Genomic DNA, 15,011 nt, shown 5'->3' with positions numbered 1-15,011 from the left:
GAGGCAGAGGCAGGCGGATTTCTGAGTTTGAGGCCAACCTGGTCTACAAAGTGAGTTCCAGGACAGCCAGGGCTACACAGAGAAACCCTGTCTCGAAAAACCACACACACACACAAAAAAAAAATCCATTTCACTGTGCTCCCACGAAGGATCAATGTGGAAGGAGCTGGCCTGCCAGGCAAGGAGCTTGTGGGGAGGCACTGCCGAACAAGTGACCATCTGTGCAACTGCCACCTCTGTCATAGGAAGCCCGAGGACCATGGAATGAGTCAAAGCAGGTGAAGCACCCAATATGTGTCTAGAGAAGGACAGACAAGCAGAGGCCTCCCAACACAAAGGCATTTCTCGGCCCACCTTTGTCAGGTTTCTGCACAGACAGATTTTCCAGATTGTTGAAAGCCAAGCCTTTCTAGCGTGTGTGTGTGTGGGGGGGGGACTTTAATTTGCCTAATTGGGAAATAAAGTTTCCTGGAATAGACTACACAATCCCCTGATTTCCTATAACACGTGTTACAAAACACAACACAACCCTTTCTTGATGACTCAACGCCCATCAGCATGAATACACTCTGCCTGGCAATTTTCTAACACCCCACGGTGACTCGGTTCACTGTAACACCAGGCGTGTGCCAGGCACGCTGAAAGATGATGTCTGGCGTCTACCCAGGGGCCCTCCAGGCTCACAAATTTTCTATCTTTTCCTCTCCAACTGGATTCCTGCTCCTGCTGACCTTGAACCCCAGAGGAAAGGTTAAGGCAAAACTGGGGGTGCACTGGACCTCAGTTGGCAACTTTAAGGAGGCAAGATAGCATGAGAAAACTGTCTTTTGTCTTGGCAGATGAGGAGGTGGGCTCTCAAAACAGGGGGGCAGGCAAAAAGAAAGGGAAGAAAGAGGGGAAGGGGCAATATGGGAAGCACACTGGAAGTCAGGAGGACATATTATGGGCTGAATGTGCTCCTCTAAGCTCAAGTGTTAGAGACTTGGCCCCCATTGCTGGAGTGTTGGGAGACCTGACCTTTGGGAGGGCTCTGCCCTCTTAAGTGGATTAATCTTTGCATGGCTGAAAGGGTTTGTGGGTGTGGCTCTATTATAAAATCAGGTTCTCTCTGGCACACTTGCAGAGCTGAGAAGAGATGGGTCTCCAGGGGAGCAAGGCTGAGCCAGGAGAGGACAGAGCAGAGCCCCTGGGGGGCAGACAGAGGATGGACAGGGGCCCAGAGAAGAGGGAGAGAGAAGCCAGAGCAGGAAAAGCACAGAGGCTGGGCCATGAGGGTCAGGAGGGGTATGATCTCTAGGCTAGAACACTTGTTTAGCAATGTGTGAGGCCTTCGATTGAATTCTACTGCCAGAGGGGGTAAAATATTACCAGAAGTGTCTACATTTTAGTTTGATCTGGCTGTCCTCACAACACCCTTTCCATCAGAGCCTGAAGGCCTGAGGCCTAGTTGGTTTCAGTGTTTTTAAATTTATATTTTCTCTCTCTCTTCTTTCTTCTTCCCTCCCTTCATCCCCATCTCCCTCCTCTTTCTTTCCTTTCTCCCTCTCGACTCTCCTATCTCTGTCTCTATTCCTATCTCTGGCTCTAGGGTCTCACTGTATAACCCAAGCTTGCCTGAAACTTATAATCCTCCTGCCTCAGTCTGAGAGCTCCTGAGCGCTAGGACCCAGCTCCACTGTATATCAACCACACCACAATGCCTGGCAATGACATAATTTCTCTCTCTTTCTTTTTTTTGGTTTTTGGTTTGTTTTGGGTTTTGGGGGGGGGGGCGTCGAGACAGGGTTTCTCTGTAGCCCTGGCTGTCCTGGAACTCACTTTGTAGACCAGGCTGGCCTCGAACTCAGAAATCCTCCTGCCTCTGCCTCCCAAGTGCTGGGATTAAAGGCGTGCGCCACCATACCCAGCGACATAATTTCTCATAAAAGAAGGCCCTAGGACTACAGCACACTAATGGTAACACTACTGGGCTGCAGCATGGGTCATCTGAGTCTCACAGGAACCCAGCAAAGAGGGCAGGACAAGGTAGGCTGGATCATTTGCTGTATCCTAAAACCCAGGAATGGAGGCTCAGAGACAAAGCAATTTGTGGAGGTTTACTCAGTGGGCAAACATCAAAGAGGGGGTGACATGCTAGGTGCCCCCCACCAGGGATGCTGAACCAGTGCAGGATCCATCTGGGTAGAAAGAGCAAGTGACAAGAGTTTCAGACAACATGGGACTGGTGTCCTCTAAAAAAAGGGGGACGCGGGGGGGGGGGGCTGGAGAGATGGCTCAGCAGTTATGAGGACTGACTGCTCTTCCGAAGGTCCTGAGTTCAAATCCCAGCAACCATATGGTGGCTCACAACCATCTGTAATGAGATCTGATGCCCTCTTCTGCGTCTGAAAACAGCTATAGTGTACTTACATAAAATAAATAAATAAGACTTTAAAAAAAAAAAAGGACGGGGGTGGGGACGATTGATTACACACCTGTAATCTCAGCACTTAAGGGAGGAGGAGTCGGGGTTTGAAGCTACCCTGGGCTACAGAGTGAGTTCTAGGCCAGCCTTAGCTACATATCTAGACTTTTCTCTAAAACACTTAAGGAAGTAAAGGCAAGAAGATCAGGAGATCAAAGCATCTTCCACTATAATCAAGTTTGAGGCCAGCTCTAGTACACCACACATACACACATACAACAGATACATACAAACACACACACATACACATATAGATACATGTACACACATATATGCAGAATTCATACACATGCACACACACAAATACACATGTACACACTACACATACACACAAACACATGCACAACTGCACACATGTACACACATATATACACACAAACACACAAAGGTGTGTGTGTGTGTCCTCCTTCCAAGCAGGCTACACTCTTAAGAGTCCATGTACTGAAATGACCCATGCCTCCCTGACCCACGAGTCTTGTGAGGCTGGCACAGAGGACACAGCTGTTCGACCCAACTGTATCACTCAGATACAGCTGTGTGACCTTGGGCAACTTAACCCCTCCCTGAGACTGGGTTTCCTCATCTAGGAAACAATAACAGGACCTAACACCACTCTCCACCTGAGTTCCTGGGCCACAGTGTGGTGGTGAAAACCCAACAACAAATCCTTAGGCACCGGCTACCTGCCCATCTCTGCCCAGTCACACATGGACTTCTCCGTCTGCCTTTCTCTCAAATGCAAGCTGATGTATCAATAGCTTGAGTAGAAAAGCTGCTGGGGGTGGAGGTGGGGGTGGGGGGAGAAAAACCAAACCCTTAGGAATCCTGTATTTTCCCCAATCTGAAGTCAGGTGACTCCAGGGCGTCATGACACATCAGTTGAGAATTTGTAATGGAGCAGCACACCAGGGCACTACAGACCAAGGAGTCACAGCTGGCAAGTCCTTCTCACTTGGCAGTCTAGCAATCAATAAAGTCTGTTGATCTGGAAATGTCAGGAGGGCAACTGTAACACGGTATGTTTTGGTGTGTGTATGTGTTCTGCTGGGGAAACCGTTTGTGTTTATCTCCCTCCTCCCAGCCTCCCGGGGTTTACAGCATGGCCTCCTTTTAATGATTAACAGTCCAGAGAGCTGACCTGAAGTGTCTGCTCTGGGCTGAGAGGCAAAGCAGGCTTTGCAGAGGTCACGTGACCCAAGATGGAACTACTGGCTGAGACTGAGTGGGTTTGGGTAGAACCCTGGAAAGATGAGGAAGCAGCCCTCTTACCTCTTTTTTGTTGTTGTTTTGGTGTTTTGTTTTGTTTTGTTTTTCGAGACAGGGTTTCTCTGTATAGCCCTGGCTGTCCTGGAACTCACTTTGTAGATCAGGCTGGCCTCGAACTCAGAAATCCACCTGCCTCTGCCTCCCAAGTGCTGGGATTAAAGGTGTGCACCACCACCCCCAGCTCCTCTTACCTCTTGCTGCCAGAAAAAGCGTCTTGAACGAAGTTGGAACTGTGCTTATTGATAGAATAATTAGTCAGGTGCATACAGATCTCATCCTGGGGAGAGAGACATAAGACTGTGGGTCAGGCTGAGGCACAGGCTTCCTGGGTCTTCATGCACCATGCACAGCCCTCACCCTACTCCCATAGGTCCCCGAGGCTTAACGGGAGGGGCGGGAGAAGGAATTTATAGACATAAGCAAAGGGGCAAACAGAAGGTAAAGTGGATATCCCATATCCCGGAGTATAAGAGACTCCAGCTATTTCTGAGACTGGGAGGACAAGAAGATGGCAAGCAGGGCTACTGGAGAAACATATCCTTCCTTCGCTTCTTGAGCACCTTGGCACTGTAGCTCTGGTGTTGGAGGCTCCTAGGAGGATGGAATGAGAAACCCCGTGGAATCTAGACCCCAGTCAGTACTCATCTGATGCTTGCCAGTTCCCCAGCATCTGAGGATGTTATCATGCTAAGGAGGAAGTGGGGGGGGGTGCTCCCATCAACTCACCAGGTTGTCTAGGTTGGGGTGGGAGTAAGAGGTGGTGGCAAAGCGAGCCAGTCCTTCATTGTACACAAAAACCCTGAGAGGGTCACAGGAGGTCACCAGCACATAAACCCGAAGGTCAAACTTGAACCCGTCGATGATGAATGGCTGGGTGGGGGGAGGAGAGAAGTCATGCACTCGCTCGTCAGAGGTGGCAATCACAGATGAAGATGTCTAGCTCCCACCTCGTCCTCAGGTGTAAAGAGCGGGCTTGCCCAGGGTGGGGAGTGGGAGCAACAGATTTGGGTTTTGGGACCTGACGGGTGAATGACTTTGGGGTTGTCACCAAACCACACGGTGCCATCAGCTCCTGAGCTAGCAAATGCTTCAAGCGACTCTCTCTAACAGATGTCTCGGCAGGTGAACAAAGCTACTGAGTCCTTCTAGAATGGGGCACACGGCTCCCAGGGCTACATTGCTCAAGGCTGCCTTCTCCAAGAGTCTTCCTGCAAGCTGCTCTTGGACGTTTTGTCTTGGGGAGGCCAGCGCTTCTCCCTCCCCTCCCCCATGCTTCTAGAAGGACCCCTCCCTGCAGTGGGCTATGTCACACGTGGTCAGTCAGTCAGGGTGAAAAAGCCAGTGACTGTGAGCTCCCCTCTCCCAAATGAGGCAGGGCCTCCACAAACCAAGCTTTCAGCCATTTGAGGGAGAGGTTGGCCTGGTGAGTCCAGACCCAACGGTGGACTGGGCAAGGGTGAGGGACATTGTGACTCGGAAGGTTTGAGACTGATCACATCCAAGACACGAGACCGGCTCAGTTTCATCTCCACCTCTGCTTTCCACTGACTTTGTTCACATTCTGTCCCACAGAGCCCCGAGGCCACTGTGGCCAATCACTACACAGTCACAGGGAGGGAAGTACCTTTGAAATATAAAGCTGGCAGATCATATCCTCCCCTGGCTTGATTTCTTTCACCGACCGGGTAATGAATATGCCTCTCCCTTGGCAGCCCGAGTCCGGCTTACAAATGTAAGTCTTATTTTTTCTTGTCCTGCTGTAAGTCTGCAAATCTCCCCAGCTGTCACAGCAGGGAGGGGACAAGACACACCTTTTAGCTTGGGAACTAGGACAAGGAAAACTAACCTTTATTTATTTTGATTCATGTTATGTGTATGGATGTTTCTGTCTGTATATGTCTGTGCACCGTGTCTTTGCCTGTCTGTGCCTGGTGCTGGGGTTGGGGGGCAGAAGAGAGCGTCAGATCCCCTGGAACTGGAGTCACAGACAGCTGTGAGGCACCATATATATGCAAGCAGGGAATCGAACCTGCGTCCTCAGGAAGACCAGTTAGTGCTCTTAAATCCTCAGCAATTTTTTGCTCTAGTCCCAGGAGGCTCTTTATAGAAACAAAACATAAAAGAGGAGCTACCAATAAGGACCAGGTATTGACAGACAGACGCTCAGTGATCGAGACATTAGCCTTTAAAGGAAATTCATCCTGGATTCAAACCTAGACAACATCACTTCTCAGCTTGTATATTTGTTTTATTGGCTTCATCTCCTCATCTGCATTACCTACACCACGTGAATAATGAGGCCTGTCTCGTGTGTTCCTTTCTTGCATCATATAAATTGGGCAGAGCGGTGTGATATGCCCCAGGTAGTTTGACTTGGGTTTACACAGGAGAGAATTGAAGTTTTGCTCCCAGCTTGAGCCCTGAGCTAGGACCACCTTCTCGTACTGGAGTCAAGTCTGAACTCCAGTGCCTCACTGTGATGCCTCCCCTTAAGTCAGGAGTACAGGAAGGCGAACCACACCCTTGAGTGCCCTGAAGGAAGGATGCTGAGGGATGGGGATTGTAGGTCGGATGTAGGCCTAGTGTGTGTGAAGCTCTAGGTTTCGTCTCCACCCCTATATAAACTGGGCATGATAGCGCAGCTCTGTAATCCTAGCGATCAAGAGGTGGGAGGCACCAGGCAGTGGTGGCACATGCCTGTAAGCCCAGCACTGGGGAAGCAGAGGCAGGTGGATTTCTGAGTTCGAGGCCAGCCTGGTCTACAGAGTGAGTTCCAGGGGACAGCCAGGGCTACACAAGAGAAACCCTGTCTCGAAAAACCAAAAAAAAAAAAAAAAAAAAAAAAAAGAGGTGGGAGGCAGGAGATCAGCAATTCAAGAACATCCTTATTTACATAGCAAATTTAAGGATACCCTGGGCTACTTGATGCTATGCCTAAAAACACAAAAACAAAAATAAAACAAAGTATACTTAGAAGAAAGAAGGACACCAGATTAGAATTGAACATGGTAGTATGTACCTATACTCCTAAGACACAGGAAACTGAAGCAGACAGATGGAATTTGGGCTAGCCTTGGCTTATGGTGAGGTCTTCTCTCAAGAAATAAAGGGGCAGGGATAAAGAAGCCAAATCAGTGGACCATAGGTGTTTCAGACATTGTTTTGTGCTTTAATTTAAAGGAATTCTCTGTGCAACTGAGGAAGTCAGAAAATATAACACTCTTCAATGACTGTGAAATCTGAATGCTCCTCTTATCATCCTTATTTATTTATTTATTTATTTATTTAATATTTTATGTGCATTGGTGTTTTTCATGCATGTATATTTATGTGAGGGTGTCAAATCCTGGAGTAACAGGCAGTTGTAAGCCATCATGTGGGTGCTGGGAATTGATCCCAAGTTCTCTTGGAAGAGCAATCAGTGCTCTTAACCACTAAGCCATCTCTCCAGCTCACTTTTAAATGCTTTTTTGTTTGTCTTTGTTTTTGTTTTGTTTTTAATTCGAGACAGGGTTTCTCTGTATTATTGCAATGGCTGTCCTGGAACTCACTCTGTAGACCAGATTGGCCTCTAAATCACAGACTGTGCCTGCCTCTGCCTCTCCAGCGATGGCATTAAAGGAAGGCCTGCACCAGCATCACCCAGTTAACACGCACTTCCTTTGAAGTTAATGCCAGCCCTGAAGATTGTTCCAGGCACATTATGAGGAGTCTGCACGCTCCAGGCTCTTGGTTTGGGGAAGAGAGAATGGAATTCTTTGCAGTGTGAATATAATTAATTCTTTAAAAAAATTGTTTTCTAGACCGGTGGTGGTGGCGCACGCCTTTAATCCCAGCACTTGGGAGGCAGAGGCAGGCGGATTTCTGAGTTCGAGGCCAGCCTGGACTACAAAGTGAGTTCCAGGACAGCCAGGCCAAAAAAATAAAAAAATTGTTTTCTAGACCGGTGGTGGTGGCGCACGCCTTTAATCCCAGCACTTGGGAGGCAGAGGCAGGCGGATTTCTGAGTTCGAGGCCAGCCTGGACTACAAAGTGAGTTCCAGGACAGCCAGGGCTATACAGAGAAACTCTGTCTCGAAAAAACAAAGAAAAAAAAGAAAAAAAAATTTTTTTTTTCTTAGCTGGGTGTGGTGGCGCATGCCTTTAATCCCAGCACTTGGGAGGCAGAGGCAGGTGGATCTCTGAGTTCGAGGCCAGCCTGGTCTACAGGGTGAGTTCCAGGACAGCCAGGGTTACACAGAGAAACCCTGTCTTGTAAAACAAAACAAAACAAAACAAAAAAGTTTCTTTTTACTTTTTTTTTTTTTTTAGGTCTAGATGTATGTGCCATGCTGGGAACCAGACCGTCTGCAAGAGCAGCCATCGGTCTTAGCTGTTAACTCCTCTCTCAGTCTATTTGAATACAATTCTGAGGTGACACTTCACTGTCACCACCCTTAACATGCTCTCATCGTACCCCAGGTCATGTGCATGTCATCTCTGTGTTTTCCTTGCAACTCGGGGCAGGATCTAGAGAACTACACACATTGGGAGTGGGTGTCTACTTTTGAAAGAAAGGGTTGGTTGCTGTCCATGGCATTGAATGGGACAGGCTAGGAAGCCTTTTCTGTTCTTACTCTGGGTACCAACCACTACCTCATTTTCTCCTTAAAATTTCAGTAACTACACAGGCAGGTGGTTGGAACAAGTTCAAACTCAGCAGCTTTCGGGGAGCAGAGCAAACTTTCATCCTAACTGTGGGTCCAACCTCCAAGGCGCCCAGCCCCTACCTAATTGACAGCTCATTTTATAGGTAGGGCCTGTGTTTTCTCAACCTTGGACACACCCTTAGCCTTTTTTCTTCCTGAACAGTAGGGGGAAATACAGAGGGCCATATGCCAAGGGGTTGTGGCAGCTGAGAAATCAGGGCAAGAGGGAAAAAATAGCAATGGGAGTTGGCAAAGAGGCGGGCATAGTGGGCACTCACTCGGCAGGAAGACACCAAGTCCTGGGGAAGAAGTGGAAATCCTTAGGAAACAGCTTTAGCATGCGGCTCATATTCCGGGCCAGCAAGTCCTTGCGGCAGATCTCACTCATCCCAGGAAAATGATTGATTTTCTGCAAAGGGAGCCGGAATTCATAAGCGATTCCAGCTGAGATTCGAAGCAGGGCTAGGGGAGCCAGCGAGCCAGCGATACAAACGTGGCCGCCACTGGCCAGATGCCACACGTCCAGGGAGGGACATACCTGGTAGCTCTTCATTTCCATCACTCGCTCCAGTGACACTGAGTAGTCGGTCCAATAGAGAGTCCAGTCATCATTGTCACCCGCCTCTCGAAGGCCATATTGCTGGGCGGCCCTGCGCACTGTGAAGGAGTTGAAGGAAAAAAAAAAAAAAAAAAAAAGGTCTAGCAAGGGACAGAAGCAGAAAAGAGCTCTGTGCTGGGAGGTCCCTTTCTCACATATTGAAATTAGAGAGCTGGCTCCTTGGGACTGGAATGTCTTTGTAGACAGAGCAAAGAGTGTGGGGAAAGGACGTGTTATTGAAGGGTACATTCGAGGCTACATGGTGTTAGACTCACCCTGGCTTCCCTTTCCCAGGAAAAGAGTCCTCTAGCTTGTCTCCAAACATTAAACCCTGGATGTAAACTAATCCTTAACCATAACCTAGAGCCAGGCTTAATCAGTGAGATAAACTAGTACAGAGGCAGGTGGGGGGCTGGGGGTGGGCAGTATTTGACATAGTTGAGTCTTGAGCTAGCCTGAGCTACACAGTGAAGCCCTGTCAACAAACATGTACACGTAAATGCGCAAGACTATGGGCTGTGCACGATGCCCCTGTGATTTTCAGAAGGAGACTTCCAAGCATTCTGAGACCCTGTTTATCACCCTCGGGCATGCCCAGGACTGACCCCTCCCCACCCTTGAGTCTCCATCATAGATCCCTTGAACACAGATGCTTACCGCTGTCATACCGGCAGTTAGATAGATTGATCACCAATCATCTGGAAAAGAGAAAAGGGCAGACAGCAAGACACAGACAGATACCCGGGCCAGAACACAAGGCTGGGGTCAGACACACATGCCCCAGCGGGCACACCAAGCCTGAGGGGCCTGCCCCTCCCCATCATTAAGATCTGAGATAGGCTCAAAGGATGCAGAGTGGTAGGAACCATGCACCTTACAGTTCCCTTACTCCATGTGTTACAATTGTCTTTGCTTGCGATTTTGTGTTAACATCATTGCCTCAACCCCCTTTTTAATTTCGTCAGTAATGGGACTTGAACCCAGGGCCTCCTGCCTGAAAGTGAGGCACTAGACACTAGGCTACACTCCCAGTGGTCCCTGTACTTTTACACCATCAGCCCGTTGGGGACAGAAATTTTATTTTATTTATTTTTTTTTTTGAGAAATTTTAAAAGGCACATATTTTTTACTAAAATATTGTCTCCTCCTTCTCCCAACTAAGGGAAGCTATTTAGAAGGTAGACAATACTCTCCTACAAGGCAGAGGATTAACCCAGAACCGGAATGCGCAAGCTGCAGCTGCCAGCCACCGGGGCTGGCAAGTCACTGTGGTCCTGTTACACTGCAAGTATGTGAAATTCCCAGGACACACGCGGGCTTGTGTGAAGGGAAATTTTTTCTTGCTCCTTCAGCAAGGAGCTCCCTCTCCACCCAGTCTTTAAAGGGCATTGCAAACACAAATAGAAGGAAAAGTACAAGGTGTGATTCGAGGTTATGCACACTATTATGGGATGCTATAAAACAGAACACTGAAATTGGTGTGAGCCAGAGGAGACAAGCCCTGTGTCCCCTTTTCCTCTCATCAGCCAAGACCTTCTTCCCTTGGGCCCTTCCTGCTCTTATCAACACCGACACCACACACACACACACACACACACACACACACACACCCCGAAACTCCTCGTTTTTCAATACTAACCTTTTTTTCTTCCTCTTTTTCTTACCATGCTGCTGTGCGTTCTGAAGCCTCTTTTGTGTGTTCTCTCTCACAAAAGCCAGGGTGACAAATTCTTTTAGCTCCTCCAGATCTTCTGTGGAACTCTCCTCCCTCTCTTCAGCCCCTTCCTCACTTTCCGAAGTCAGGCACTGTAGCATCTTCCTAGCCCTGGAGGAGGCTCCGGGGAAACATCAGTCCTCCCTAGAGAGAAGGCAGAGCGATCAGCAGTTGCGTGGGTCCACCTGAAGGGGGCGCTCCTCCCTTGCTCATGTCCGTTCCCAAACAACTGGTTGTAGTTTATAAAAATGCTCCCCGCTCCAAATGCACGCTTGGTGCACGCTCAGGGAGAGAGCTAGTTCTACCTTTGGCAAAGACTCTGACCTTGGGGACTCACCTAGCCAACCCCAGCTTTGGTTTTGGCCATCTGGGGTTTTCTGAAAGAGGCCGAGCCGCTGCTATGCTCTGTACCACCTGGTAAACAATCTTATTATTAAAGTGAGAGTGCGCCTGGAGACAGCCTCAGAACTCAGCTTCAAGCCTTCCTAGCTGAGGGACTGAGTCCCGAGGGGGCAGTGGAGGTGGGCTGAGTTCTGTTAACCCTTGCAGTGCTGCATTCGGCTTCCCACAAGGCAAGATGCAGGCACTAAAAAGATGCCCAGGCGGCTGTGAATCAACAGATGTCCGTTCCCAACAATTCTGAAAACGGAACTAAGAGCTTCTGAAAACTAGTACTCTAAACTGCAGATCGATCTCTCTCTTTCTCTCTCTCTCTCTCTCTCTCTCTCTCTCTCTCTCTCTCTCTCTCTCTCTCCACACACACACACACACACACCACACACAGAGTGTTCTGCCTTCACAGTTCTTTAGGAGCACAGTCTGCCTCTGCCTCTGCCTAACCCAGGTCTTCCTGGCCCCGTTCAGATCACAGCCCTCACACCAAGGCTCATATGGCCATAAGGCCCATTTCACAAGGCTCCCATCTCCTCCCTTCTCCTTGCCACCAACCTCCACGCCAGCCTCTCCTTTAACACCCACGGGCCTCTCTCCTTTAACACCCACGGGCCTCTCTCCTTTAACACCCACGGGCCTCTCTCCTTTAATGCCCACGGGCCTTTTGCCATTTACTTGCCTGCCCTGCTCGCACACATCCTTTGGATCAAAGCTTTTAAAAATGAATATATGAATATCTTTATCTTTCAGTTTATTGCTGAAATCATGTTAAATAAAGGAGGCCTTAAAGCTGGGAGGGCAGACATCACCTGTGGCTCACTTACTCTACCAAAGCATCTTTGCCTTGGCTGTGAATTCTTAAATTCTAATTGTAATTATTCTGACATCATTTTAACCATCTTGGCAGCTTCTTTCTGCCCATTTACTATATCATAAAGGCGCGTTTGCATGTCCCTATACCTAGGACCTATTTTTGTTCTGTGTGTGTGTGTGTGTGTGTGTGTGTGTGTGTGTTAGTGGACAACCAACCTGTGGGGGTTGGTTCCCCTATTATGTGGGTTCTGGGATCAGCCTCAGGTAGGTAGTCAGGCTTGTTGTGAAACACACTTAACCTACTGAACCACATCGATGGCCAGCTGGTTCCTGGTTTTTAATGGCTAGGAAACATTCCATAGAACCAACCCTTGCCTTATTGCTGGGCATATAAGTTGCTTCCATTTCTGATAGTCTCTAAACATCCTAAAACATATTTTCAAGCTGGGGATGGGGAGGGGAGGGGATGGGGGATGGGGAGGGGCAATGGGGGAATGGGGATTGTAGCTAGAATCTGGCTAGTGGGGAGGCTGAGGCAGGAGTTCCTTGAGCCTAGTAAGAGTCCATCTCCTAAAGAAGAAAAACAAAGCCGGGCAGTGGTGGCGCACGCCTTTAATCCCAGCACTTAGGAGGCAGAGGCAGGCGGATTTCTGAGTTCGAGGCCAGCCTGGACTACAGAGTGAGTTCCAGGACAGCCAGGTCTACACAGAGAAACCCTGTCTCAAAAACAAACAAAAAACAAAACAAACAACAACAACAACAAAAAAAAACTAAAGAAGAAAAACAAGAAATCCCCTTTCATGTATAGAAAGAGGGTCCTTTACTTTGGAGTTTTGCCTCTTATTTGTCTGTTTCTTTATTTAAGACAATGTCTCACTATGTAGCCCAGGCTGGCCTGCAATTCTCCTTTCTCAGCCCCACAAATGCTGGAGTTACAGGTGTGTACCCCTAAACCCAGCTTTTGTTTGAGGTTGAGTCTTTCCTTATAATGGCCATGGCGGACACAGTGGCGTGTATCTGTAATTCCCGGCACCTGGGAGGTGGAATCCAAGAGGATCAAATGTTCAAAATCACCCTCGGTGAATACAGAGTTAGAGGCCAGTCCAGACTACATGAGATTCCGTTTTTCAAAACAAAGAAAAGACAAGATTCAGGGATTAAATGGCTCAGAAGATTATGTAGCTGTTGTGTGTGTGTGTGTGTGTGTGTGTGTGTGTGTGTGTGTGTGTGTGTGTTACACCCCAGGGGAATCTTTAACAATTTGGGCTAACTAGCACCAACAATAGGCAATTATAGCAGGCTTACCAGGGCCACAAGGTCTCTTAGGAATCAGCTCTCTTCTCCTCCCAACTTGCTACTTTTAGACAACACCTATACCCCACAGCCAGCTCTTTGACCTCACAGCACCCTTGCTCTCCTCTCTCTGCTCTCTGCCTGAACCTAAGCTGGTGATGATGGTTCAGTTCAGCCTTCATGTGACATTATTGCTGACGTTTGGCCAAAGGATTTTCAGATACATCTTCTGAGTGTATGTTCGCCTCCACTCCTGGGAAGGAGGACAGAAATGTTGCCCTGGCGAACAGCTGTGCTGGTTTCTTCCCTCTTGGAAAACATGGCTGCCCTCGGGACAACCAACAGAGAAAACCTCAGCCCTGTGAGTCACTGTTCCCAGGGAACAGGCACACACTTGGCAATGTCTGAGAGAGAGAGAGAGAACTGGAGAACATCAAGTCTTGGCCTTGGGCTGCTCCCTTCCTTGAGGGTAAACGACCAGTTCCACACCCCACCTCCCAGGCCTTTCAACAATGCTCCTCTTTACAGAGCCCCAGCGCAGGAGTGGCTCGTTTACCTAAAGGTTAATGTTAACGTGGGGAGAAACTGACCCCGAATTTGAACTCTGGAATTGAGGGTTGTCTCCCCCACCCCCAAGGGCCTTGTCCAAGTGGTAAGATTAAATTGTGTCTGCCTCCAAGGGAAGAGTTGTAGGGCTGAGATAGGAGAATCATGAATTCTAGGACAGTGTAAGTTACACGATAAGACTGAGACGCTATTACAAACACAAACACACAGAGGAATCAAAATCTGTCTGCTCTTGTGTGACAGAGCTCCAGCACACACAGCAAGAGACCGAACCCACAACTCCTGGAGGCAGAGCTGGTTCGTCACGGCCTAGTTGCCTCCATCCTGCCCGCCCTGTATTCCAGGCTGCCTACCATACAAGGGCCACCCAGAGGGACCCTGAAACAGGTGCAAGATAGCAAGCAACAGCCTTTGCTACTCTTAAGCACTTGACTTTGGTCCCTCCCTTTCTTCAGACTTGAATATTTTCATTTTATGTGTATGGGTTGTTTGCGTCTGTGTAGCATATGTGTTCAGTGCTTGTGAAGGTCAGATCCTCTGGAATGGAAGTTACAGAGGGTCGCTAACAGCCAAGTGGGTGCTGGAAACCAGAGTCCTATGCACCTATCCCACGGCCGGCCGGCCTCCAACTCCCAAAAGTTAGAATTACAGGTGTGAGCCACTGTAGCCCAGCCCGCTCCCCTTGCTTTCTCTCCCACTCATACTCAGCAACCTGTTTCCTCCCCAAGGCTGAATCCTGTTGCCTTCTCTCCAAACACTCCTGGAAGAACATCTCCTCTAAAATCACCTGCTTGCAAACTTACACCCCAAATCTAGCCTGTGGAAGCATCATCTGACCACAGAAAAATGTGGCTTTGGTAAAACCGCAACAACAACATCACATAAGCCAGGCAGTGGTGGCGCACGCCTTTAATCCCAGTGCTTGGGAGGCAGAGGCAGGTGTATTTCCGAGTTCGAGGCCAAGCTGGTCTACAGTGTGAGTTCCAGGACAGCCAGGGCTACACAGAGAAACCCTGTCTCAAACTCCTCCACTACAAAAAAACAGGAAAAAAATAATAATGTCACATGAAGGCTTAGGTAGAAGTCCTTGCCAAGAAATAGAAAATGTACATTTCTTATAAAAACAAAGGTTTCTATTTCTTTTGGGGAATCATGCCAATCATCAAGAGCAGCTGGGCAATGACTCCCCTTAATGTTTCCTTCATATTACAACAG

General features: G+C 48.6%; 1 protein-coding gene across 1 annotated transcript in view; it reads right to left on the bottom strand.

The window, feature by feature from the left end:
• Ttll6 (tubulin tyrosine ligase like 6) overlaps positions 1–9,963 on the bottom strand; it is a 26,427-nt gene extending 16,464 nt beyond the window's left edge. Inside the window, exons 1-6 of the mRNA XM_021178311.2 lie at positions 9,674–9,963; positions 8,957–9,075; positions 8,697–8,827; positions 5,355–5,511; positions 4,457–4,600; positions 3,922–4,007 (exon numbers count right to left, since the gene is read on the bottom strand). Coding sequence (XP_021033970.1) covers positions 3,922–4,007; positions 4,457–4,600; positions 5,355–5,511; positions 8,697–8,827; positions 8,957–8,977 — 539 coding nt within the window. The 5' untranslated portion in view covers positions 8,978–9,075; positions 9,674–9,963. The remainder of the gene's footprint in view (positions 1–3,921; positions 4,008–4,456; positions 4,601–5,354; positions 5,512–8,696; positions 8,828–8,956; positions 9,076–9,673) is intronic.
• Between the last annotated feature and the right edge of the window lie 5,048 nt (positions 9,964–15,011).

Source organism: Mus caroli, chromosome 11, assembly GCF_900094665.2.
Source record: "Mus caroli chromosome 11, CAROLI_EIJ_v1.1, whole genome shotgun sequence".
In the NCBI taxonomy this organism is placed as follows: Eukaryota; Metazoa; Chordata; class Mammalia; order Rodentia; family Muridae; genus Mus; species Mus caroli.
Note: the sequence above shows the minus strand (reverse complement) of the source record. Positions and strands in the feature narration are given on the sequence as shown.